The sequence below is a fragment of the Pongo abelii genome, chromosome 19 (genome assembly GCF_028885655.2).
Source record: "Pongo abelii isolate AG06213 chromosome 19, NHGRI_mPonAbe1-v2.0_pri, whole genome shotgun sequence".
In the NCBI taxonomy this organism is placed as follows: Eukaryota; Metazoa; Chordata; class Mammalia; order Primates; family Hominidae; genus Pongo; species Pongo abelii.
The window spans coordinates 88,642,669-88,666,761 of record NC_072004.2 but is presented as its reverse complement, the minus strand read 5'-3'; the positions used below and the strand labels follow the sequence as shown (position 1 = coordinate 88,666,761).

Below are 24,093 nucleotides of genomic sequence, written 5' to 3'. Positions count from 1 at the left end.
GGACTGGGGAAAGACACCTCCTTTCTTGGAGCTGCTTTACTTATTATTTTTTTTTTTAGGGATCAAGTTTTGCTCTCGTTGCTGTGGCTGGAGTACAATGGCGCAATCTCAGCTCACTGCAACTTCCACCTCCCGGGTTCGACTGATTCTCCTGCCTCAGCCTCCCAAGTAGCTGGGATTACACGCATGTGCCACCATGCCTGGCTCATTTTTGTATTTTTAGTAGAGACTGGGTTTCACCATGTTGGTCAGGCTGTTCTCGAACTCCTGACCTCAGGTGATCCACTTGCCTTGGCCTCCCAAAGTGCTGGGATTACAGGCGTGAGCCACCGCGCCCGGCCACTTCTTTCTTTTTTTTTTTGAGAGGGAGTCTCCCTCTGTGGCCCAGGCTAGAGTACAATGGCATGATCTTGGCTCACTGCAACCCCCACCTCCCAGGTTCAAGTGATTCTCCTGCCTCAGCCTCCCAGATAGCTGGGATTACAGGCGCCCACTACCACACCCGGCTAATTTTTGTATTTTTAGTAGAGATGGGGTTTCACTATGTAGGCCAGGCTGGTCACAAACTCCTGACCTCAAGTGATCCACCAGCCTCAGCCTCCCAAAGTGCTGGGATTACAGGTGTGAGCCACCGCGCCCGGCCTGGAGCTGCTTTTCAGCCAATTCTAGATTCTGGCAGTTGGCTGCCAGATGTCCTTCTTTCATGCCTTCTCCGGAGAGTGGCCCCAGGACTTTGCAGCCAGAGGGCTCTTTCTAAAATGCAAATCTCGACCAGCGCAACTGCGCTGGAGTAATTCCAGACCTTTATAATCCTAGCCCTTTGGCAGGCCCGGGCAAGAGGATCACTTGAGGTCAGGAATTTGAGACCAGCCTGGCCAATATGGTGAAACCTCGTCTCTGCTACAAATACAAAAATTAGCCGGGCGTGGTGGAGCACACCCGTAATTCCAGCTACTCAGGAGGCTAGGCAGGAGAATCGCTTGAACCCAGGAGGTGGAGGTTGTGGTGAGCAAGACTGCACCACCACACTCCAACCTGGATGACAGAGTGAGACTCCATCTCAAAAATAAAAAATAAAGTAAAAATGCACATTTCACCAACATCATAAAGTGGCCTCCTTCAGTGACTCCACAAGGTCTCGGGTTCGAGGTCCTTCCCAAGCCTGGACCTCCCAGTCCCTCGAGCCTCCCCCAGCAGCCAGTGTGCCAGATCTGGTCCTATAGAACCAGAAGTGATTTCCTAAATGCGTGGCGGCAGCTGGAACTATTGTCCTCTTTCTGCCTTGGCAAGACTCTACATGTCTACGCCTTTGTTTCACTTCCTCCCAGAAGCCTTCCTGCAACACCTAAGTGAGAGCTCAGCAGCCTTGTAGTAGCTCCCCCAGTGCCTTCTGATGTCACTGACTGCTTTTTGGTTACGTTCCTCTCTATACTAGTTTCCTTATTCTTGCTGTAACAAATTACCACAAATTGGCCAGGTACAGTGGCTCATGCCTGGAATCCCAGCACTTTGGGAGGCTGAGGTGGGCAGATCACTTGAGATCAGGAAGTCAAGACCAGCCTGTCCAACATGGAAAGATCCCATCTCTACTAAAAATCAATACAAAAATTAGCCAGGTGTGGTGGCGCATGCCTGTCATCACAGCTACTCAGGTGGCTGAGGCGCAAGAATCGCTTGAACCCAGGAGGTGGAGGTTGCAGTGAGCTGAGATGGCACCACTGCACTCTGGCCCTGGCGACAGAGTGAAACTCTGTCTCAAAACAGAACAAAACAGAACAAACAAATAGAAAACACAAATTGCCACAAATCTGGTAGCTTAAAACAGCACTTTTTTGGCCGGGCACGGTGGCTCACGCCTGTAATCCCAGCACTTTGGGAGGCTGAGGTGGGCGGATCACGAGCTCAGGAGATCGAGACCATGGTGAAACCCCGTCTCTACTAAAAAATACAAAAAATTAGCCAGGCGCGGTGGCGGGCACCTGCAGTTCCAGCTACTCGGGAGGCTGAGGCAGGAGAATGGCATGAACCCGGGAGGCAGAGCTTGCAGTGAGCCGAGATCGCGCCACTGCACTCCAGCCTGGGTGACAGAGCAAGACTCCATCTCAAAAACTAAACAAAACAAAACCAACAGCATTTTTTTTTTTTTTTTTTTTTTGAGACAGGGTCTGGCTCTGTCGCCAGGCTGGAGTGCAGTGGTTCAATCTCAGCTCGCTGCGACCTCCATCTCCTGGGTCCAAGCCAACCTCTCACCTCAGCCTCTTGAGTAGTTGGGACTACAGGTGCAGGCCACCACGTCCAGCTAATTTTTGTAGAGATAGGGTCTCATTATGTTGCCCAGCCTGGTCTCAAACTCCCGAGCTCAGGCAATCCACCCTCCTCAGCCTCCCAAAGTCCTAGGATTATAGGCATGAGCCACCATGCCTGGCCCACAAATGTAATATCTCACATTTTTAAAGGTCAGAAGGCCCAGATGGCTTTCACTGAGCTAAAATCAAGGTGTGGGTAAGTCTGTGTTCCTCCTGCAGGTTTGAGGGGAGAATCTGTCTTTTCCACTTCTAGAGGCCACCCACATTCCTTGGCTCATGGCCCCTTCCTCCAGCTTCAAAGCCAGCAGTACAGCATCTTCGCATCTCTCTCTGTTTTTTCCTCTCTTCCTCTGTGTCTCTCCCTTCCTCTGACCCTCCTGCCTCCTTCTCATAAGGATCCTTGTGGTGCTATTGGGCCCACTCAGATAATCCAGAATAATCTTCCCATCTCAAGATTCTTAACTTCATTGCATCAGCAAGGTCCCTTTTGCCTTGTAAGGTAACACACCCACAGTTTCTGGAAATTAGGATGTGGGCATCTTTGGATGGGAGCACATTATTCTACCGAGTGCAATCTCCTATGCAAGTGGCTGTGTCTTGTTTGTTCTGTGTCTTCCAGAGACGGCAGCAGTTAAAAAATACTTTTGAGCGAGTGAGTGAGTGAGTGAATGTGTGAGTGAGTGAGTGAGTGAATGAGTGAGTGAATGAGTGAGTGACTGAGTGAACGAGTGGGTGAATGAGTGAACGAGTGGGTGAATGAGTGAACGAGTGGGTGAATGGGTGAACGAGTGGGTGAATGGGTGAACGAGTGGGTGAATGGGTGAATAAGTGAGTGAATGAGTGAGTGAATGAATGAGTGAGTGGATGAGTGAGTGAATGAGAGAATGAGTGAGTGAATGAGAGAATGAGTGAGTGAATGAGTGAGTGAGTAAGTGGGTGAGTGAATGAATGAGTGAATGAGTGGGTGAGTGAATGAGTGGGTGAGTGAATGAGTGAGTGAGTGAGTGAGTGAATGAGTGAGTGGGTGAGTGAATGAGTGAGTGAGTGAATGAGTGAGTGAATGGGTGAATGAGTGAGTGAATGAGTGAGTGAACAAGTGAGTGAATGAGCAAATGGGTGAATGAGTGAGTGAATGAGTGACTAAATGAGTGAGTGAGTGACTGAATAAGTGAGTGAATAGGCGAGTAAGTGAGTGAATAAATGGGTGAATGAGTGAATAAGTGGGTGAATGAGTGAGTGGATGAATGAGTAAGTGAATGAGTGAGTGAGTGAGTGAATAGCTCCCCAGAGGAGGGAGGGTAAGAGCCAGATGTGGGAAGCCAGAGGACTGTGGTTAAGGAGGAGGAGACCAGAGTGTGACTCAAGCTGCCCCACCTGCCACCTCTGCCAATTCGGCTTTGCCGACAGGCTGGGCCTGCAGCTGTGGGTGACAGGCTCCTTTCTCACAGGGCATGGGGGACAGGGTCTGAAGCCTGTGGAGTTTCCCTCTGAGCCCGGGAAGGCTTTGGGCAGCCTCTGCTCAGCCTGGAGAGGCTCTGGGCACAGAACCCCAGGCAGGGCAGAGGATGACCTGAAGAGCAAGTGAAGACACATCGTGGCAACAGTGGACAGGGAATGCTATCCGCACACCCCTTTGACCAGGGCTCACTCCCTAAGCCCAAAATGTCCTGTTTTCTTGGTATTTGGACCAAAAGTAGAATCTGCATCCTACCTACTCAGGGACAAGCAAAGGCTCAGTAGCTGTCTTGGGCCTCAGGGGTCTGGGTGGTCTTCCCAGCCCAGGGGAGGTGGAGCCATCTCCCATGCTTAGCTTGGTGGGCTGGAAGGAACTGGCTTTGGGGCCAAGCAGACCTGAGCTTGTGGTCTTTAGGAAGCCCATCTAAGCCTTTAGCCTCAGCTTTTTTCAGTTGTAGAAGAGAAATAATAATAGCTCTCTTTGCAAGGTTTTGTGGGAATTAGAGAGAATACAATGTAAACAGTGAACCTAAACTAATTAAGCCCTAGTAACTGGTAGCAAAGGTTGGATTCTAGGCCCCCATTCCCACATCTACTGGCTATATAAGCTTAGGCAGTGGTTTCACTTCTGGGCCTTGATTTCCTTACCTATAAAATGGGTAGAGCAGCTCGGAAGTTTGCTGTGAGAATGGGAGGAGCCTTGAATGAGAAGTGTTGGTGGTTTATTAGTCCTGCGGCTATTTCCAAGCCCCAAGGGGAAGTAGATGCCTTTCCCTGGGTGCAGGTGTTAGAACTGACAGACTCCTAGAGACCGAGTTCCTGCACGATGACAGAGCAGGACCATCCTGGCTGCAGGGCCTCCCTGCCCTGCACTTCAAGTGGCCACTGTGAAGCCAACAGCTGTCCCCTCCAAGTGGCATTCTTGGGGCACGGGCGGTGGAGAGAGCAGGGTACACTGGCTCATTGTCCCTGGGACTGAGCAGCAGCAGCAGCGGGTGAGGGGCACCCCTTCTGACCTCCAGCCCCTCCCAACCCCGTGGCTATTCAGCTGCCAGGCCATCACTGCCGGATCTTACAGTAGCCCCCAGCAGCACTTGAACCATCATGGGACCCCTTACCCCATGGCATCTTTTACCAGGGGCCCTTAGGAATAATGAATTTTAAGAAGGGATAGGTCCAAGCACAGTGGCTCACGCCTTTAATCGCAGCACTTTGGGAGGCCAAGGTGGGTGGATCACTTGAGGTCAGGAGTTTGAGACCAGCCTGGCCAACATGGTGAAACCCTGTCTCTACTAAAAAAAAAAAAAAGTAGCCAGGCATGGTGGCAGGCACCTGTAATCCCAGCTACTTGGGAGGCTGAAGCAGGAGAATCTCTTGAACCTGGGAGGTGGAGGTTGCAGTGAGCTGAGATTTCACCACTGTACTCCAGCCTGGGGGACAGAGCACGACTCTGTCTCAAAAATAAAACAACAACAACAAAAACCACCCCTGTGTCAGGCACCCACGTGTACTTTCACTGATCCTCAGTCCTCCAGGGACATAGTGTGCATTGGTCCCATTTTACTAATGAAGAATCTGGGGTTCAGAGAGGCGATTAAATGCCTGACCCAGGATATAGACTGGTAGCTGACAAAGGCTGGATTTGAACCCTGGCCTGCCTGACACCCCTGTCTGCACTGTCGCCATAAAGGCAGGGCGCTCAGTGGAGAGGAAGGCAGGTACTCCAGATAAAAGAAAGGTGGACATGGCCACGATCTGCCCAGCAAAGCACTGGCTGCCATTGATCCCAGGCCAGGGGCATGGGCATGAATGACCTTGCCAGGCCCTGCAGCCAGAGAATTCCAAAGCTCCCCCCACCTCCACCCCCGCTTTTCAGAGCAGAACATTAATAAAGGGGAAGGAGCTAGATGATGACGATTCAGGAAATTTGCAGCCAGAGCTAAATGAGAGCCTCATAATGATGGTGATTAAAAATTCACACTTCTGTTTGTACAGCGATTTGAGTGTCCACTTAGCACCATGAACCAATTAATAAACGAAAACACAAGGGCTAGGGATAAGCTCCAGGGCACAGAAGAGGGGTTTGTGAGGTTTCAGAGGGGACATTCCAGGGCTGGGGCACTGCTTTTTGTTGTACAATGGGGACACTCGTTTGCTTCAAGAGCCATGAGGTGGGGCAGCTCCCCCGGCCTCAGCAGAGCTTAACAATCACTCAACTTCTCTGGGTGTCTGTTTGCTTATCTGTAAAAGGGGTGAGGTCGGCCAGGCACAGTGGCTCACACCTGTAAACTCAGCACTTTGGGAGGCCAAGGCGGGCAGATCACCTGCGGTCAGGAGTTCGAGACCAGCCTTATCATCATAGAGAAACCCCCTTTCTACTAAAAATACAAAATTAGCTAGTCGTGGTGGCGCATACCTGTAATCCCAGCTACTCAAGAGGCTGAGGCAGGAGAATCATTTGAACCTGGGAGGCGGAGGTTCCGGTGAGCCGAGATCGTGCCACTACACTCCAGCCTGGGCAACAAGAGCAAAACTTGGTCTCAAAAAAAAAAAAAAAAAAAAGGTGGGATCTTCCAAAACTAAATTTCTTTCTTTCTGTTGGGACAGGGTCTTACTCTGTCACCTAGGCTGGAGTGCAGTGGTGCGATCACGGCTCACTATAGCCTTGACCTCCCAGGCTCGAGGGACCCTCTTGCTTCAGCCTCCTGCATAGCAGCTGGGACTACAGGCATGCACCACCATGACTAGCTAATTTTTAAATTTTTTGTAGAGATGGAATCTCACCATGTTGCCCAGACTGGTCTTGAACTCCTGGGCTCCAGTGATCTTCCTGCCTTGGCCTCCCAAAGGGTTAGGATTACAGGCATGAGCCACCATACCCAGCCTTGAACCTGAATGCCAAGTGAGAAGGTCTATTCATTTCCTAGAGCTGCTGTCACAAATTACCACAAAGGTGGCTGAATACAATAGGAATTCATTCTCTCACATTCTGGAGGCAGGAAGATATAGGCAGGGTTGGTTCCTTCTGGAGGCTCTGGGGGAGAGCCTGTCCCACATCTCTCTCCTGGCTTCTGGTGGAGACTGCAATCTTTGGCCATCCACGGAAGCTGGGTCACCCCAGTCTCCACCTCTGTCTCTCCATGGCCTTCTCTGTGTCTGTGTCTCAATTATCCCTCTCCAGCAGTTACTCGGTTTAGGAATCACCCTAATTCCAGGATGTCCCATCTTGAGATCCTTACCTGAATGATACTTGCAAAGACCCTGCTTCCAAAGAAGTTCATGTTCACTGGTACCAGGGGTTAGGACTTTGAATTTTTTATTTTTTTATTTTCATTATTTTATTATTATTATTATTTTTTGAGATGGAGTCTAGCTCTGTTGCTCAGGCTGGAGTGCAGTGGTGAATTCTTGGCTCTCTGCAACCTCCGCCTCCTGGGTTCAAGTGATTCTCCTGACTTAGCCTCCCAAGTAGATGGGACCACAGATGCTTGCCACCATGCCCTGCTAATTTTTTTTTTTTTTTTTTTGAGACAGAGTTTCGCTCTTGTTGCCCAGGCTGGAGTGCAATGGTGCGATCTCGGCTCACCGCAATCTTTACCTCCTGGGTTTCAGTGATTCTCCTGCCTCAGCCTCCCAAGTAGCTGGGATTACAGGTGTGCACCACCGCACCTGGCTAATTTTGTATTTTTAGTAGAGACGGGATTTCTCCATGTTGATCAGGCTGATCTCGAACTCCCAACCTCAGATGATCTGCCCACCTCGGCTTCCCAAAGTGCTGGGATTACAGGCGTGAGCCACCGCACCCAGCTAATTTTTTGTATTTTTAATAGAGACGGGGTTTCACCATGTTGGCCAGGCTGCTCTTGAACTCCTAACCTCAGTTGATCCACCCACCTTTGCGTCCCAAAGTGCTGGGATTACAGACGTGAGTGAGCCAACATGCCTGGCCTTTTTTTTTTTTTTTTTCTTTGAAAAAAGGGTCTTGCTCTGTCACCCAGGCTGGAGTGCAGTGGTGCAATCATGGCTCACTGCAGTCTCAATCTCCTGGGCTCAAGCAATCCTCCTGCCTCAGCCTCCCAAGTAGCTGGAACTACAGACATGTGCCACCATGCCCACCTAATAATTTTTTAACTTTTTGTAGAGATGGGAGTCCTGCTTTGTTGCCCAGGCTGGTCTTGCACACCTGGGCTCAGGCGATCCTCCTGCCTTGGCCTCTGAAAATGCTGGGATTACAGGCATGAGCCACTGCACCTGGCCTGGACCTAGACTTTTTGGGTAGCCAGTTCAATTTACTGCAGAAGGTATTTTGAATAAGCAAAAACTATGAATGCAAGCCCTGTTGTTTGTATGATGACCCACTGGGAGAAGGGATTTCATCCATGTGACACCCACCGCACACATCTGCTGGCCAGGCAGCTAGAGGTGGGATGGGAAGCCCAGGTGGAGGAGCAGAGAAGCTGGGGTGATGGAGGGAGGAGTCTTAGCCAGGAGTCTCCTTCATGTTCATCCCTCATCAATGAACTCTTGCAGGCCACCAGAGTAGCAGAAAGATCTTTGGGCTACATCGCAAGGGCTCTCATGATTTTAAAAAAATCATCCCCAGGCTGGGCACAGTGGCTCATGCCTGTAATCCTAGCACTTTGGGAGGATGAGGCAGGCAGATCACCTGAGGTCAGGAGTTCGAGACCAGCCTGGCCAATATGGCGAAACCCTGTCTCTACTAAAAGTACAAAAATTAGCCAGGTGTGGTGGTGTGGGCCTGTAATCTCAGCTACTCGGGAGGCTGAGGCAGGAGAATTGCTTGAACGTGGGAGGCAGACGTTGCAGTGAGCCGAGATCACGCCATTGCACTGCAGCCTGGTCAATAGAGAGAGACTCACTCTCAAAAAAAAAAAAAAAAAAAAATTCATCCTCTAAGCAGCGCCCGTCCAGTCTTCCCCCAACCATCCCTCAGAGAGCCATGAACAGTTCTCAGAGCCCTGTGTGGCTCTGCTGCCTTCATGATCACTTCCCCCCAAAGCTGGCCCCAGAAGCCCCCCAGAGTTGGGTCCCTTCTCAGTTCTTCAGCCTCATTGCCCCCATTCCGCCTCTTTACCCCCACTTCTGCCAAACCAAACCCTTGAGCGCCTCCTCAGCCTGCACGTTGCTCCATGCCCCAACCTTCATACTGCTGGCCTTCTTCCAGAACATTCTCTCCCCATCATCATGACGCTCCATTGAGAGCTCTCCCTGCTACCCCTTCCTGCCCTGCTGGGCCCCTCGTGCCTCCATCGCATTATTGTGTGAATGGCTAATGTCCCCTCCTTGATGGGGCCATCTCTGAGGATAGGGACATGGCCCTAGTGCAGAGATGCTCAGGGATGTTTAGGGAAGGAAGTCATCCAGAGACCTAGATTTGAACCCCATCCATATCGCCTCCCAAACCACGTGGCCTTGGCCTCCCTGGGCTTTGATTCCCTCATCGGTCCTGCCTATGCTGCCAGGCTACTGTGAGCCTCTAATGAGCCTGTGTTGACAGATGAATGCATTCTTGGGACTACTAATCAACGCACACAACTAAGGCCAAGAGAAGCCAGGGTTTCTACCCCAGGGACCCCCTTGGCCCCACCCTCTAGCAGCCCTGGAGCTGGGTCCCTCTGCCTCTCCCAGGATGCAGTCAGAGGCCTGAGTTTCTGGAAACTCTTGGATCGCGTCCCTGCTCCTCCTAGTCCCGCCTCGGCTCCAGGTGTCTATCTCTCCAGCTATTTTCTTTTCTGATCTGGAGTTCAAAAGAACAGATCTAGGAGCGACAGCCACGGGAACAACAGCCAGCAGGCTAGTTCATGTTGGCCCAGCTGAGAGCCTGCGGGGCTGCCCACCTCTCCCTGCTGGGTTTGGGTACCCAGAAAGGAGGGCGTATGGGTTCTGGTTCTATGGGCATCAAAGGCCAATGTGACTGAGAACAGCAGCTCTAGTTAGAGGCAAGGCCAGTTTGGGGCCAGAGCAGGGGGAGGGGGGAGCCTGGTCTAATTAGAGCCCTAACAGGCTCCTTTGAAAGCATTTTCAGATGTCCCCAGCCCTGCAGGCAGAGGTGGTGTAATAATAATAAAACAACATTTGCATAGAGATTTCATTTATAAAGCACTTTCTCAGGGGTGGGGTGGCACTGGGTGGCCCTGTGGAATCCTGGCTGGGAGGCCGCCCTGGCCTTGGGTTGGTTCCGCCCTCCCGCCAAGCTGACGATTGTGTGCGAGGTAAACAAAGCGCCATTCATCCAACTGTTTCAATTCCTCTCCTCTTCATTCCTTTTTCCCTGTCTCCCATGAAGAGCTCACTCGGGGCTTGTCACTCAGGCCAGAAAAGGGGTGTCAGGGATCCCAGAGGGAGACCCCTTCCCTGATGGGAAGAAGCGGGGAGGTGGGACGGCTCCCTCCCTCTGCATACCCCCACCATCCCCAGCTCTGGCAGAATAACAGCCTTGCTGCGGTTGGTTTGTGCAACTCTTTGCTAACCTGTGGCTGTGTCTTCATGGACAAAGTATGAGCCCAGGTTTGGTAATGTCTGTGTGCACGCCATGTTTGTGTTTGGTAACATGCAGAGATAAGCAGTTTGTGGGGCTCTGCGAATCCCTCCCTACCCGAGAGGGCCTTGTGTACACAGTGCGGGGGCGAGGGGCCCTGGGGCGTCTGCCCCTGCACTGGGTGGGCCGGGTGAGGCAGCTGGGCCCTGCTCCTGTACAGCCCAGGCTGGAGAGTCCCCTGCAGTCACCTGGCCACTGGCACCCTGGGGTGAAGGGGGAGGCACTGGGCGCTGGCCCCTTAAGGGCCTCTGATGAGCTATATTGGGCCCACCTGCCTGGGTTCCAGCAGCTTCCACAGCCCCAGCAGCAGACGGAAGATGCAAGAGGTCATTGCGGGGCTGGAGCGGTTCACCTTTGCCTTCGAGAAGGATGTCGAGATGCAGAAGGGCGCTGGGCTCCTGCCTTTCCAGGGCATGAACAGTGAGTGAGGATGGGGCCACTGTCCCTCCCCCACCTTCTCTCTTTTTTTTTTCTTTGAGACGGAGTCTCGCTCTGTAGCCCAGGCTGGAGTGCAGTGGCGCAGTCTCAGCTCACTGCAAGCTCTGCCTCCTGGGTTCACGCCATTCTCCTACCTCAGCCTCCCGAGGAGCTGGGACTACAGGCGCCCGCCACCGCACCGGGCTGATTTTTTGTATTTTTAGTAGAGACGGGGTTTCACCGTGTTAGCCAGGATGGTCTCGAACTCCTGACCTCGTGATCCGCCCGCCTTGGCCTCCCAAAGTGCTGGGATTACAGGCATGAGCCACCACGCCCGGCCTCCCTCCCTTCCTTCTCCTTCCTTCTCTACAGGCCTCTCTGCTCAACTCCCTGATGCGACAGCCCCTTCTCTGTCTCTCTCTTCTGTAGCTTCGGGGCAACCCATTTTCCAGACTGAGAAAGAGAGGCACAGAGAGACGGTGAATTGAGAGAAGCCACACTGGCCTCCCGAGCTCCTGGGCCAGCCTTGAGCCCCTCAAGCTCCTCTGTTTCAGAGTTGGGGGGTTAAGGGTTGAGGTCTGCTGGCTGGCTCTGCAGGTTAACCTCTACAGGGCCCAGATTTGGGGTCCCATAGGCCAGAGCCTGGGGGAGGTCTAGGTGGGACATGCCGATAGGAGGTGGAGGCTCCCGGAACAGCTGCAGCCTCTGGGGAAGCTACCTTCTCTGTTCCCTCTTCTCCTTCCAGAGTCGGCTTCAGCTGTGTGCAACTTCTTCACTAAAGGGCTCTGTGAGAAAGGTGAGTTAGCAGACAGGCCTGGGCCCCAAGCTGGGTGAGTGTAGGGTCTGTCTGAGCGACACCCAGCAGGGGCTCAGCCTGGCCTGGGATAGGGTGTCGAATTTGCACCTGGGGAGGGAAAATTGGGATGGAACGGAATTTTATTTTTATTTTATTTATTTGTTTTTAGATGGAATCTCGCTCTGTTGCCCAGGCTAGAGTGAAGTGGTGTGATCTCAACTCACCGCAACCTCCACCTCCTGGGTTCAAGTGATTCTCCTTCCTCAGCCTCCCGAGTAACTGGAGCTACAGGCGCATGCCACCAAGCCCGGCTAATTTTTGTATTTTTAGTAGAAATGGGGTTTTGTCATGTTGGCCAGGCTGGTCTCAAACTCCTCACCTCAGGTGATTCACCTGCCTGGGCCTCCCAAAGTGCTGGGATTACAGGCGTGAGCAACCATGCCCAGCCATGGAGCAGAATTTTAGACTTACAGGTAGACAAAGGATAAGTGGTTGGATCCATCGAGCAGCCTGCCCCTCCCCTAAGATTTCCCCGCCTCAGCAGCAGTCTTTGTAGTTTGCAGTTCGCATCAGGGTAACCAGGCTGCCTGGAAAGGGGTATTTTTTTTCTTTCTGCCTTGCTAGGATGGGCGTGTGTCTGAGCTTTGGCCTGTGCATTCCCAGGAGGCTCCAGCTTCTTAATGTTTTTCTTGATTTCCTCCCAGCTAGAAGAGAGGCATCCTTCTCCCCCAGTCCCATGCTCTGACTCAGTTTGGAAACTGGTCAATTGTCTCATCCATTCCCTATGCCCTGAGGTAGCACCTGCCACCATCTTTGAAATGCTATCAAAAAGCATCCTCCACTTCTCTCCTGCCCTGACTTTGGGTCAATACCGTCTTCCTAGGCCCCTCTCCCCAAATGCAGCCATTCTGGGAAGGCCTGACTCAAATACAAGAGTTTTCAACTTTTCTTCTGGCTCATGGCTCACGTAGAGGCTCTTCCCACAGAAATATACCATTGCCAAAAAAAATTGGCTTCCAATTTTAGGGTTTCCCAGTCTTCCTACAGCTTGGCTTACATTTAGGCTAAGAAATCTCGCCTGGTGTGAGAGTTTAGGACATGCTTTCCGATCCAAATGACTCTGTCCCTGGAAGCTGGGGGGCTGGAGGGGACCAGGAAAGGAGGACCTGGGGCCATGTTCGCCCACCTGCCTTGTTTGTCTTGGGGCCAGCCCTGGACCATGCAGGGAGAAGGGAAATGGGATCACTGGTCTCCCAAGGCCTTGTGTACCCAGGACCCTGCAGGCTCAGTGTGGACTGAGTGGCGTCTCCTCAGCTCGGCCCATCCAGTCCCTAGAGCAGTGGTTCCTAGCAACACCCTTCTGCAAAGAAAGAAAGCTATTATGGTGGAAGGTCAGAACCAAGCAAGTCAATAGCCAGGGGTGGAGGTTAGGGGTATTTAAAAAGAGCACCTTGGCCAGGGGAGTTGGCTCACACTTGTAATCCCAGCACTTTGAGAGGCAGAGGCTGGAGGATCGCTCAAGACCAGCCTGGACAACATAGCGAGACCCCATCTCTACAAAACATAATTTTTTTTTTTTTTTTTTTAAAAAAGGAAAAATGGAAAGAACACCTCCCCTAGCCCCCAAATTATGTCAGAGAACTGGCCAGGCATGAGGCTGAACCTGCTTAGAAACTCAGGAACTGCCAGCCTGGATGACATGGCAAAGCCCTGTCTCTACAAAAAATAAAAAAATTAGCTCAGTGTGGTGGTGCATGCCTGTAGTCCCAGCTACTCGGGAGGCTGAGATGGCAGAACTGCCTGAGTCTAGGAGGTTGAGGCTACAGTGAGCCATGACTGTGCCATTGCCCTCCAGCCTGGGCAACAGACTAAGATCCTGTCTCAAATAAATAAATTAATTAAAAAGAAGGAAACTTAGGAACTGGGTGTCCTTCCTGCTAATAGCAATGCAGAATTGAGTGAAGATGATAAAGCAGTTAAATGTAACATTTCCATGGAATATTCCTTATAAATCATTACAAAGTTGGCTCTTCTGTCACCGTGTTAGGTCTCTGGAATCGGGAAGCATAACATTTGATGTTTTTAAAGATGGGAATTCAACACGCCCTTACTGAGCACTTACTATGTGCCAGGGGCTGGGCTGGGTGTGGGGATTCTGGGCTGGAAAGCCTGGCCCTGCTCCCTGGCAGGACGAGAGGGGGTGTTAGGCACTCTGGGAATGAAAAGGAGGCAGCTGTTCTGAGCCCAGGTACTTCCCTGGAGAAGGGCATGGCACACCAGGCAGATGGGAAGGATGGGCAAAGATGTGGTAGTGGGAACAGCTGTGCATTAAGAAGAGCTTGCCCTGGCCAGTCATAGTGGCTCAAGCCTGTAATCCCAGCACTTTGGGAGGCTGAGGCGGATGGATCACCTGAGATCAGGAGTTCGAGACCAGCCTGACCAACATGGTAAAACAATGTCTCTACTAAAAATAAATTTAAAAAAAAAATAGGCGGGTGTAGTTGCGGGCGTAATCCCAGCTACTTGGGAGGCTGAGGCAGGAGGATCACTTGAACCCGGGAGGTGGAGGTTGCAGTGAGCTGAGACCGTGCCATTGCTCTCTGGCATGGGCAACAGAGCGAGACGCCATCTCAAAAACAAGAGCTTGGCCGGGCGCGGTGGCTTCCGCCTGTAATCCCAGCACTTTGGGAGGCCGAGGCGGGCGGGTCAGGAGGTCAGGAGATCGAGACCATCCTGGCTAACACGGTGAAACCCTGTCTCTACTAAAAAATACAAAAAATTAGCCGGGCGTGGTGGCGGGCGCCTGTAGTCCCAGCTATTCCGGAGGCTGAGGCAGGAGAATGGCGTGAACCCGGGAGGCGGAGCTTGCAGTGAGCCAAGATCACGCCACTGCACTCCAGCCTGGGCGACAGAGCGAGGCTCCGTCTCAAAAAAAAAAAAAAAAAAAAGAAGACCTTGCCCTTCATGCTGCCTCGGCTCCCAGTTCCAGCCCCTACAGGGTCCAGGTGAAGGGATAAGGGGAGAGCCGCTGGGGACTGAGTCGGGTACCCTCCTGGGGAATCCCCTGGAGGGCTAAGCAGGGCCCAGGCTGTAGATGAGGGGCCTCCCAGCCAGGTGCTCTGGCGTCTCCAGGGAAACTCTGCCCCTTCCGACATGACCGAGGGGAGAAGATGGTGGTGTGCAAGCACTGGCTCCGGGGGCTGTGCAAGAAGGGTGATCACTGCAAGTTCCTGCACCAGTATGACCTCACCAGGATGCCTGAGTGCTACTTCTACTCCAAGTTTGGTAAGACCTCTTCCTGGCTCGGTGCCTCACCCTGGAGGGTGGCAGTGTGGGCTGTGAGATGGGAAGAAGGTTTCTAGAGGAGGGGTCACGCAGAGGAAGCTGGACATGTCCCTGGAGGCCAGAGAGACCTGTCTGAGTCTCAGGTGTCTGTTCTCCAAACCGCTAGACAAGCAGAAGTGTACCCTGAAGTCCCTGCCGTTTACTGCCCCCAGGATCAAGGTGCATACCAGATACCCCCAAAAGGGAAGAAGGGATTGCTTCTCTCCCCAGTCTTGGTTCATCACACACCCAGCCTGACTGTACTGAAATGTCTCAAATGAGCCATCTCTCAGGCCCTGGCTAGAACTTCCCGAATATCAGGCCTTCAGAGCCACCTTCACGATGCGTGCTGTACCCTCAAAGCCCCGGCACCACTGTCTGTTCTTCCAACGGTCTTGCTATTTTAACTCTTACTTTAGAAGAAACTTTGCATTGTTTCCATAAATGGAGAACTAGCGTCACTTGTTGGAAATCAAAGGTCACTGTAAACATAAATCCATGAGGTTCAGAGGTCTAGCACCTAAAATCATCTTGTGTGGTCAAGCCTGGACCAGCATCTTACCTCCCTCTGGCTTCAAGGCATCCTTTGTCCTTTTATTTTTATATATATATATTTTTGAGACAGGGTGTCGCTCTGTCCCCCAGGCTGGAGTGCTGTGGCATGATCTTGGCTCACTGCAACCTCCACCTCCCGGGTTCAAGCGTTTCTCCTGCCTCAGCCTCCTGAGTTGCTGGGATTACAGGTACCCACCACCATGCCCGGCTAATTTTTGTATTTTTAGTAGAGACGGGGTTTTGCCATGTTGGCCAGGCTGGTCTTGAACTCCTGACCTCAGGTGATCCACCTGCCTCAGCCTCCCAAAGTGCTGGGATTATCGGTGTGAGCCACCGCGCCCGGCCTCCTTTGTCCTTTTAATCAAGGGACTGTTTATGGGGCAGCTGCAGCCACTTTCCCGCTTACTTAAGAAAGGAATTTGTGAATGTGCTTCAGGTCTCACCCTTCACAATACAGTTCTACAGCTCAGAGCTTTTTGGAGCTGGAAGGAGCCTTACGGATTATCTAGTCCAGTGGTTTTCGAACTGTATTCCATAAAGAGTGACCTGCAAGGAGAGAGCTGGCAGAATCCCCTGGATGCCCCTGACTCAGGAGGCTTGGCTTCCAAATGTGGCTGGAGCTAGCTTCAGGGCCCCCCAAGCGGCTGCTCCTCGTTAGTGCCAATGGGAGGGTCCTGGGTACCTGAGAAGGAGGCAAAGCATCACCTAGCCCAGTCAGAGCCCCACCTAGGCTAATATTCCATTTCCTGCCTGCTCCTGGGAGGCAAAGGCATGGCAGTTCCTGACAGCTGCCCCCATGTCTCCTCTGAAAGGACAATGTTTATCCAAGTTCCCCTTGGTCACTGCCTAACATTCTGTGACTTTAGTAATAAAATGCCACCTACTTAGTTATTCCCTCAATAGCCCTCAGTGTTTGTTTGGGGATCAGGTGCTCCTGAGCATGGATACAGGAACAGGACCAGGTCCCCCTCGGCCCCCAGATAACTCCAATTAGTAGAGGACAGACTTGTAAGCCAATGATTACAAGATGTAATCTACTGTTCTTACAGTAAATGAATGCATATGGCTTTCGAATATCAAAGTTATGATCACTCTAATTGGAATCAGAGTGTTGTTGGGGAGGTGTGGGAGTGGGACAGAGTCACTGGAAGGGCCTGGTGTCCGGGGTCTTCAGCCCAGTACCCCCATCTCTGAAAGGCGGACTGAAGGCTGAGGTGCTGCTGCCACCTGCTGGCCAGGCCAGGAATGCAGGGACATGCACCCAGCAGAACGGCAACCAGTGTAGATGACTTCCTGTTATCTCCATCCATCAAATGCTGGCCAGCATCACCTAGCGGGTGATGGGGTGATGTCACTTTGATTCATTAGAAAGCTCAAGCCCAGAGTCAGCACTCTGCCCAGTGCTGTACACTGACAATGAACAAATGAACCCTTCATGAACGTGAGGAAGCTGAATGAAATGGATGTGGCCTTTTCCCCTCTCTGAGCCCTGGCGTTCTCTGTGAAATGAGAGGGCTGGGAAAGAATGGTGGTTTTAAACTCTTAGGAATCAGGGGTACTCTCCTTTTTTTTTTTTTTTTTTTTTTTTTTTTTTGGAGACAGAGTCTTGCACTGTTGCCCAGGCTGGAGTGGAGTGGCACAATCTCGACTCACTGCAACCTCTGCCTCCCAGGTTCAAGCAATTCTCCCACCACACCCTCCTGAATAACTGGGACTACAGGCATGTGCCACCACACCTGGCTAATTTTTGTATTTTTAGTAGAGATGGGGTTTCGCCATGTTGGCCAGTCTGGTCTCGAACTCCTGACCTCAGGTGATCCTGAGGATCACCACATCGGCTTCACAAAGTGCTGGGATTACAGGCATGAGCCACTGTGCCTGGCCGAGGGGTACTTTCCTTTAGGCAAAACCTTGCTCCGTAGAGGCCCAGTGTATAAAATAGATCTTCCTGGAGCAATTTGAAAATCAGTGGAATAGACGCTATGACGCTCCTTCAGCTCTGAAAAGCACTGAGCTGTAGACATTTAAGGAGGATGAAGTTGGAAAGATTCATGAGTTCTCAACTTGAATGAAATGAAAGTGGGATGAATCTTCCCCCACGCTTCCTTCAGAGCTTTCTTCCTAAGAGAAATCTAAGAGAGCTCTTAAAATGACACCTGGGGCCGGGCGTGGTGGCTCACACCTGTGATCCCAGCACTTTGGGAAGCCGAGGTGGGCGGATCACGAGGTCAGGAGTTCAAGACCAGCCTGGCCAACATGGTGAAACCCCGTCTCTATTAAAAATACAAAAATTAGCCATGCGTGGTGGCACATGCCTGTAATCCCAGCTACTTGGGAGGTTGAAGCAGGAGAATCGCTTGAACCTGGGAGGCGGAGGTTGCAGTGAGCCAAGATTGCGCCATTGCACTCCAGCCTGGACAACAGAGTAAAACCCTGTCTCAAAATAATAATAATAATAATGACACCTGGGTAGCCTGGGCCCACTGGACTGGCTCCCTGTAGGAAATAAACTAAACCTGAGACTTGGTCTAACCCATAGAGAGATGATGACACAGGCTTAGTATAATGCAGGTGCCCACTCAGCAGAATGTTTCTTTTCATACCTGTGCCAACTTGAGCAGGGCTCTGCTTTTCTTTGCATTTTCACCAAGGGGAACAGCTTCCCTAGGCTCTGCAGGCAGCATGGGTTTTGTAGTAGAGATGAAGAGGGGGCTGCAGTTACAGCGACATGGAAATATCTCCACTTAACGTCGCAGGCCTTCTCGGCTCTCCTTGTTCCTGCTAGCCTCTAACAGCCTTCAGTTCCAGTGCCGCCTCCTCCATCTGGGGTCCCCCACTCTTACTCTTCCAGAGGTGTATATTCAGACCATGCCCTGCTTAGCAAATAGGACTGGGATCCACCCTTTTTAGACTGCAGGAAGGATTAGACATACTTGCCATCTTCAAAAAGCTGGTGACTCCCAGAATAAAAGCCAGTGTCTTCTATGTATGTGAGGGGCAAGGTCAGTCTGGTTTGGGGACACAGAAGTGACCACAAAGAGAAACTGCTTCTACAGAGAGTGCTGGGATTTTCAGGTGACTGCAGCAACAAGGAGTGTCCTTTCCTCCATGTGAAGCCAGCTTTCAAGTCCCAGGACTGTCCTTGGTATGACCAAGGTTTCTGCAAGGACGGTGAGGCCTTGGAAGCCAGGGAGCCCTAGGGGCTGTGGGGATGAAGGTGGGAGCTCTCAGCAGGGGAGGGGCCATTTTCCTGATGAGGCTGTGCCTTGTTGAAACCCCAATAGAAGGCCTTTCTGTAGTTCTCCAGCTCTGCTATGACACACAAAACACAGCCTGGTGTGGGGCCATAACAGGCTTCTTGGGGCAGACTGACTTGGGTTCAAATCCTACCTTCAGCATGTATCAGCTGCATGCCCTTCTCCAAGTTACTGAACCACAGGAAGCTCTTGATACAGGGTCAGGCCCATAGGAGACGCTTAGTTCATATGTGCTCTCTTCTGCACTCCACTTACCCACCTGGGGGGTCCTGAGTGTTGCTTAAGCATGTCCTACCTTTCCCATTGCTGCCGGCCAAATTTAAGAGGCAGCTTCCCCCAGCAGGGTTCCCATGCCCTAAGCAACAGGGTTTCTCCCTCTCCTTTGTCTTCAGATGGGTTTTTCTTACTGAGTTCTTAGTGCTGTTGGTTTTAGGGATCTGGGCGTGGGTGAGGGCTGCTGAGAAGATCAGTAGGATTGTGGGGTTAGCTTTTTTCTTTCTATCACCCAGGCTGGAGTGCAGTGGTGCGATCTTGGCTCACTGCAACCTCTGCCTCCCAGGTTGAAGCAATTCTCCTGCCTCGGCCTCCCAAGTAGCTGGGATTACAGGTGTGCATCACCATGCCCAGCTAATTTTTGTATTTTTAGTAGAGACAGGGTCTCACCATGTTGCCCAGGCTGGTCTCGAACTCCTGGGCTGAAGTGATCTACCCACCTTGGCCTCCCAAAGTGCTGGGATTACAGGTGTGAGCCACCCCACCCGGCCAGGTCACCTTTTTCTCAGCTGTATCTCCTATACCTAAATAAATAAAAGGCAACAAAGTGTGGTTCATATCCATGCAAGTCCTCCAGGACACAGCATGTCAGTGACATTTCCAACTCTATTTCAGAACTTGCCAGCTGACACCTGCTCCAGCACATTCCAAGGTTCCTTTTCCCCATCCCTGTCTCATGGCTAGAAGTGGGTGCTTTAGGGTGGTACAGAAAGGACGGGAAGATTTATCCACCCCTATTAAGTGAAGCCCCTATGACCATCCACACCCTTCCTAGGGAGCTTTTTCATGTGTGTTTTCCCCTCTTGCTGAAGTGGATCCTTCTCATCACTTTCTCTTTGCTCAGCAGGTCCTCTGTGTAAATACCGCCATGTCCCCAGAATAATGTGTCTCAACTATTTAGTTGGCTTCTGCCCCGAGGGACCCAAGTGCCAATTTGCTCAGTAAGTATGATCCCTCAGTTACCAACTCCCACCAGTGTGCTAGGCCTGGCCTTCTAGTTCTAGATCTTTCCATACCTTTGCTGGTCCTTGGTGGAAAATGAAGCATCTGGCAAGCATCCGCCCCAGTATTTTCCTGGCACCACTGCCTGACCCTGGCAATCTCAGAATCCTAACCCATCCTTTTAATGTGTACTCATGCTGGGGATGGGTGCCGATCTTTTCACAAACTGTTCTAGTAATAAGAAACACTTAATGCCCATTTCTCCCCAGTCCTCTGTAATTCTCCCTCACGCCCTGGCTAAGGGAGGGCACCTTCCCTACAGGGTTCTGAAATATGAAATCTGCAGCAGGCTGGCGCAGAGCACGTTAATGAGCAGAAGATGGGAGGGTGAGAGCTGGGCTGTAATCGTCTCTCTCTCCACTTCCCTTAGTCCCAAGATGAATCTTTTACTCAACCCGAGTTACATGAAGGTGAGTGCAGGCAGGCACGTGCCGTCGTGCCTCATCCCTTTATTCCCACTCCTTTCTGCTCCCCAGGGAAGCTCACCCAACAGCACTGCATGGCTCCCAGCGAACCCTCACTCTCCTTTGAAAGGCATGTCATCATGCAAGTGAGACACATATATGTGGTTGTTCCTCCCAGACTCCTCTCCAACCTCTAGAATCTCTGCTGTGGGTAGGGTCGGACTTCTCTGTTGACCAGCCCGAGGCTTTCCTTCTGCTAGCTGGGTAGCACGCATGGTTTTTGGAATCAGGGCTGGCCCTGATTGAGAACGTGCTCAGTCCCTATGGAGAGACACACACTCTCTATAGACACAAGTGTTGATGAGCGCCTATGTCAGGTGTTGGCAAACTACAGCCTGTGGGCCAAGTCCAGCCTGCTGCCTGTCTTTGTACAGGCGAGGCGCTAAGAATGGTTTGTAGAAAGTGGGAGGAAAATCAAAATATTTTGTGACATGTGAAATTAATTCCAGTGCTCATAAAGGGTTTTGTTGGAACAGGGCCATGGCTGTTCTGGTGCTTACAATGGCAGAGTCCAGTGGCTGCAACAGAGACCCAGTGGCCTGCAGAGTATAAAATATGCAACGTTTGGTGTTCTATAGAAAAAGCTTGCTGACCCCTGGTCTAGATGACTGAATGTCGGACACCTGTTTAAGTATCACAGAGGCCAGACAGCGCCAACACTGGGGCAGCTACTGACGGCTACTGGGGCCTCCGAGCACTGGACGCTGGGAGGGTGATGGCCTGGGAGGAAGGCAGTCCCTGCTGGTTCTGAGCGGGCTTTGAAAGAAGGTGGGAGGCGATCTGTGGGACTGTGGGGAATTTACAAGCCCATTTACAATGAAAGCCTGACTTTGATTGAAAGGTATGCTTTTGGCACTTAAAACTGTAACTAAAGGCATCTTGAACCCTGGTTTCACCCTAAATGCACGGCCAGCGTCCCGGCCCTCTGTGAAGTCAGTGTCTGCACACAGGGACTATCTGCAGTAGGTGTTTTCTCACGACTTCACTTTATCTGCAGCTTGTCAGCCGGCCCCGGGATTCAGCACCTCCTATTTCTGCTGTGGAAGCTTGGAAACCCCCATCCCCAACAGAGTGCCTGCTCTCCTGCCTGGGGATCAGGGGTCAAGGGCAGGGCCTGTCCCACAGGGTGGACAAAGGAACCCACAGGGCTGGGCTAGTGCTTGGCTGAGAGCTGGGAGGGCAAGGAATGATCAGGGAGCTAGAGAATGACTCCTTTTCTGCAGCAGGTAGGAGTGTGAATTAGAAGAGAATGAGAGGATACTGTAAACCATCCTGTTGGCATCTCCTGCTGGACAAGACTGTTCCTTCAAAAGGAACGGTCATTTCCCGCTTTGTTGCCTGCTACTCTTCAGTTACTTGTACATAACGTCCTTAAGATTCTTTTTTGGCCAGAGGGCAGAGTATGGTTAAGGGAGGGAATGTAGCACCTGGTTCCTTTTTCTGCTATCTTCTGGTTTATCAGAAAGAAAAAAAATCATGTTTGATCATACCTTCATTCTCATAGCTTCTAAACTGTCCTGAGCTTTGCAGTCTCCATTCTGCAAGAGAATAGTTTTATTGGGATGACAGGTAAGAGAGGCAGAACCCTTGACTTTTCTTGTACAGTTGCTTTTATGTGCCTTGCAATGTCTGCAGCCTTGTTCTCTGGGATTGTGATGCTGGGCTTGAATGCCTGAAATAAGCTTCAACAAGAAGCAGAATCCATCCAATTCCTCACAAAGGTGGCTAACCATCTCCTATGGTTCCCTAGACATCTTTAGAAATCTGAATTTACAAAGTCATGCCATTCACTTTTTCTGTTTTTGTGTCAAAGACCAGGCCATTATGCCAGTAAGTACAGTAAGACTCAACTGGTAGGAATTATTAAAAACTAACCTATGGTCAGGAGAAGATGCTCAATGGTCTTACTATGGGATTCTGTTTCCCAAGTTCCACAGTAAGCCCGCTGTCATCCTAAGCAGGGTATGAGTGAGGTGCAGAAGTAGCCTGTGGCATGCAGGTTTATTTCTTTTGATCCTGTAAGTGAACGAGCTACTAAAAATACAACAGGTTTGGAGGCAGATTGGCAGGAACGAGTTATCCATAAAACGGGAGCAAAATGTACATAAAACCAAAAGCTCGAGTCTGTGGGAAATCCACGATCATTATACTTTGCTGAGTTCCTACCAACAGGTCTGGGTTGCACGTGGCAGTTCCTCTGCATATGGCTTCAGCTGCTGCTATCAACTGGCAATTAACTCAAATGGTTTTCTTTAGCATGACAGCTGCTTCCTTGTATGGCTTATTTAAATCTAAGAATATACTCTGTACCTTATGTGTGGAGTATTATGGGGCAGTAGATGGAATAAAATAGGCTTATCCTGGGGAGGTAAGGTGGTGACACGGAACATTTAACAGTATTACCATCTTTTAATGCCATCATGAATGGCCAATAGCAAGGCAACTTAATCCACTGGGAAAGGGGAGGTAGTGGCTGTGCTGAGCCTTTTGGAGTAATGGAGAAGAGCAATGGGATGTGTGAGGAAGAACTGGCCCCCCACCCTGGTAAAAAGACAGGTGCCTGGCCTGCCTGGAGCTGGAGCTCCCAGTCAGGGCAGTCTAAAAGAATGGAGCCCAGGAGTCAGGTTTTGGGGGGTTGAATGCCAGTTCAAACCAATGGGGGCTGCTATGTGATGAACAGCACAGAGCTACGTAGGCAAATCACTCTACCTCAGGCCCGTTTTCTTTTTGGAAAATGAGCAGGATAGCACCCACGTCACAGGACTGTTTGAAACTAAAAGGAGAAAACGCATGTAAAAAACCTTGCGTGGCACTCGGCACAAAGCAAGCCCCAGATGTTGGCTGGATCTGCCTGTGGACTGCAGTAGGGCCTCTCTTCCTCCGTTCAAGGTTGGAATTTATATATAGTATGATGGCACATACTACAGGCTTTAGAACAGCTACTGTCAGTGAGTTCCTACCATCACAGACATTGCTGGAATTAACACACTTAAGACTTCTAATCTCACCAAATGTCTGCAAAGTAGGAATAATTATCCCTAAATTACAGTACAAAGGAGGCTCCAGTAAACTGGATAACTTACCCAGGGACACACCCACCCATTTCACAGGTGAGGCTCTAGAAGAGGCAAATAATCAGCTCAGGGGAGTACTTTTTATATTTTACAAATAATTTTATTATGAAGAGTGGTGGAAGTAGTATGTAGATTCCCCATAAAGTATAAAAGAGTCTGCTGATAATAAAATGATTTTATTTTTAACAGCTAAAATAAATTTTAATGTGCATTAGAAAAACTACACGTTCCCAAGTAAACTCAGTCTTTCAGATATTATTGAGGATTAAACAAGGCCGCCCCGAGGTTAATCCACTTACACAGACCACGTGTGAGTTACAGCTGGAGTATTCAGGCATGTCCGTGAATATTCCCAACTTCTAGTAACAGAACCTTCAAATACGTCCTCTCAAGCATGGACAGTAGCCTGGGTGTCACCATGCCTCTTCTGTGGGATGGATCGGAAGATGAATATGGATTACGTGTATGGATTCTCATGCTGCATTTGTATGCACCTTGCAGGAATATTCGGGAATTCAAGCTGCTGCCTGGAAGCAAGATCTAAGTATTGCTTCTTACCTAGTGGGGCTCTCACCAATGCCACAGACAGGGCAGAACACGACTTTTACCCC

The 24,093-nt window shown here is 50.9% G+C and overlaps 1 protein-coding gene across 1 annotated transcript; it reads left to right on the top strand.

Annotated features, from left to right (window-relative positions):
- The first annotated feature begins 10,497 nt into the window (after positions 1–10,497).
- CPSF4L (cleavage and polyadenylation specific factor 4 like) lies at positions 10,498–24,073 on the top strand. The gene is made up of 6 exons (XM_002827782.3): positions 10,498–10,740; positions 11,483–11,533; positions 14,666–14,818; positions 18,488–18,583; positions 19,790–19,883; positions 23,984–24,073. Exons 1-6 carry the CDS (start codon positions 10,572–10,574, stop codon positions 24,024–24,026), a joined length of 606 nt encoding a protein of 201 aa, XP_002827828.2. The 5' UTR covers positions 10,498–10,571; the 3' UTR covers positions 24,027–24,073.
- The last annotated feature ends 20 nt before the right edge of the window (positions 24,074–24,093 follow it).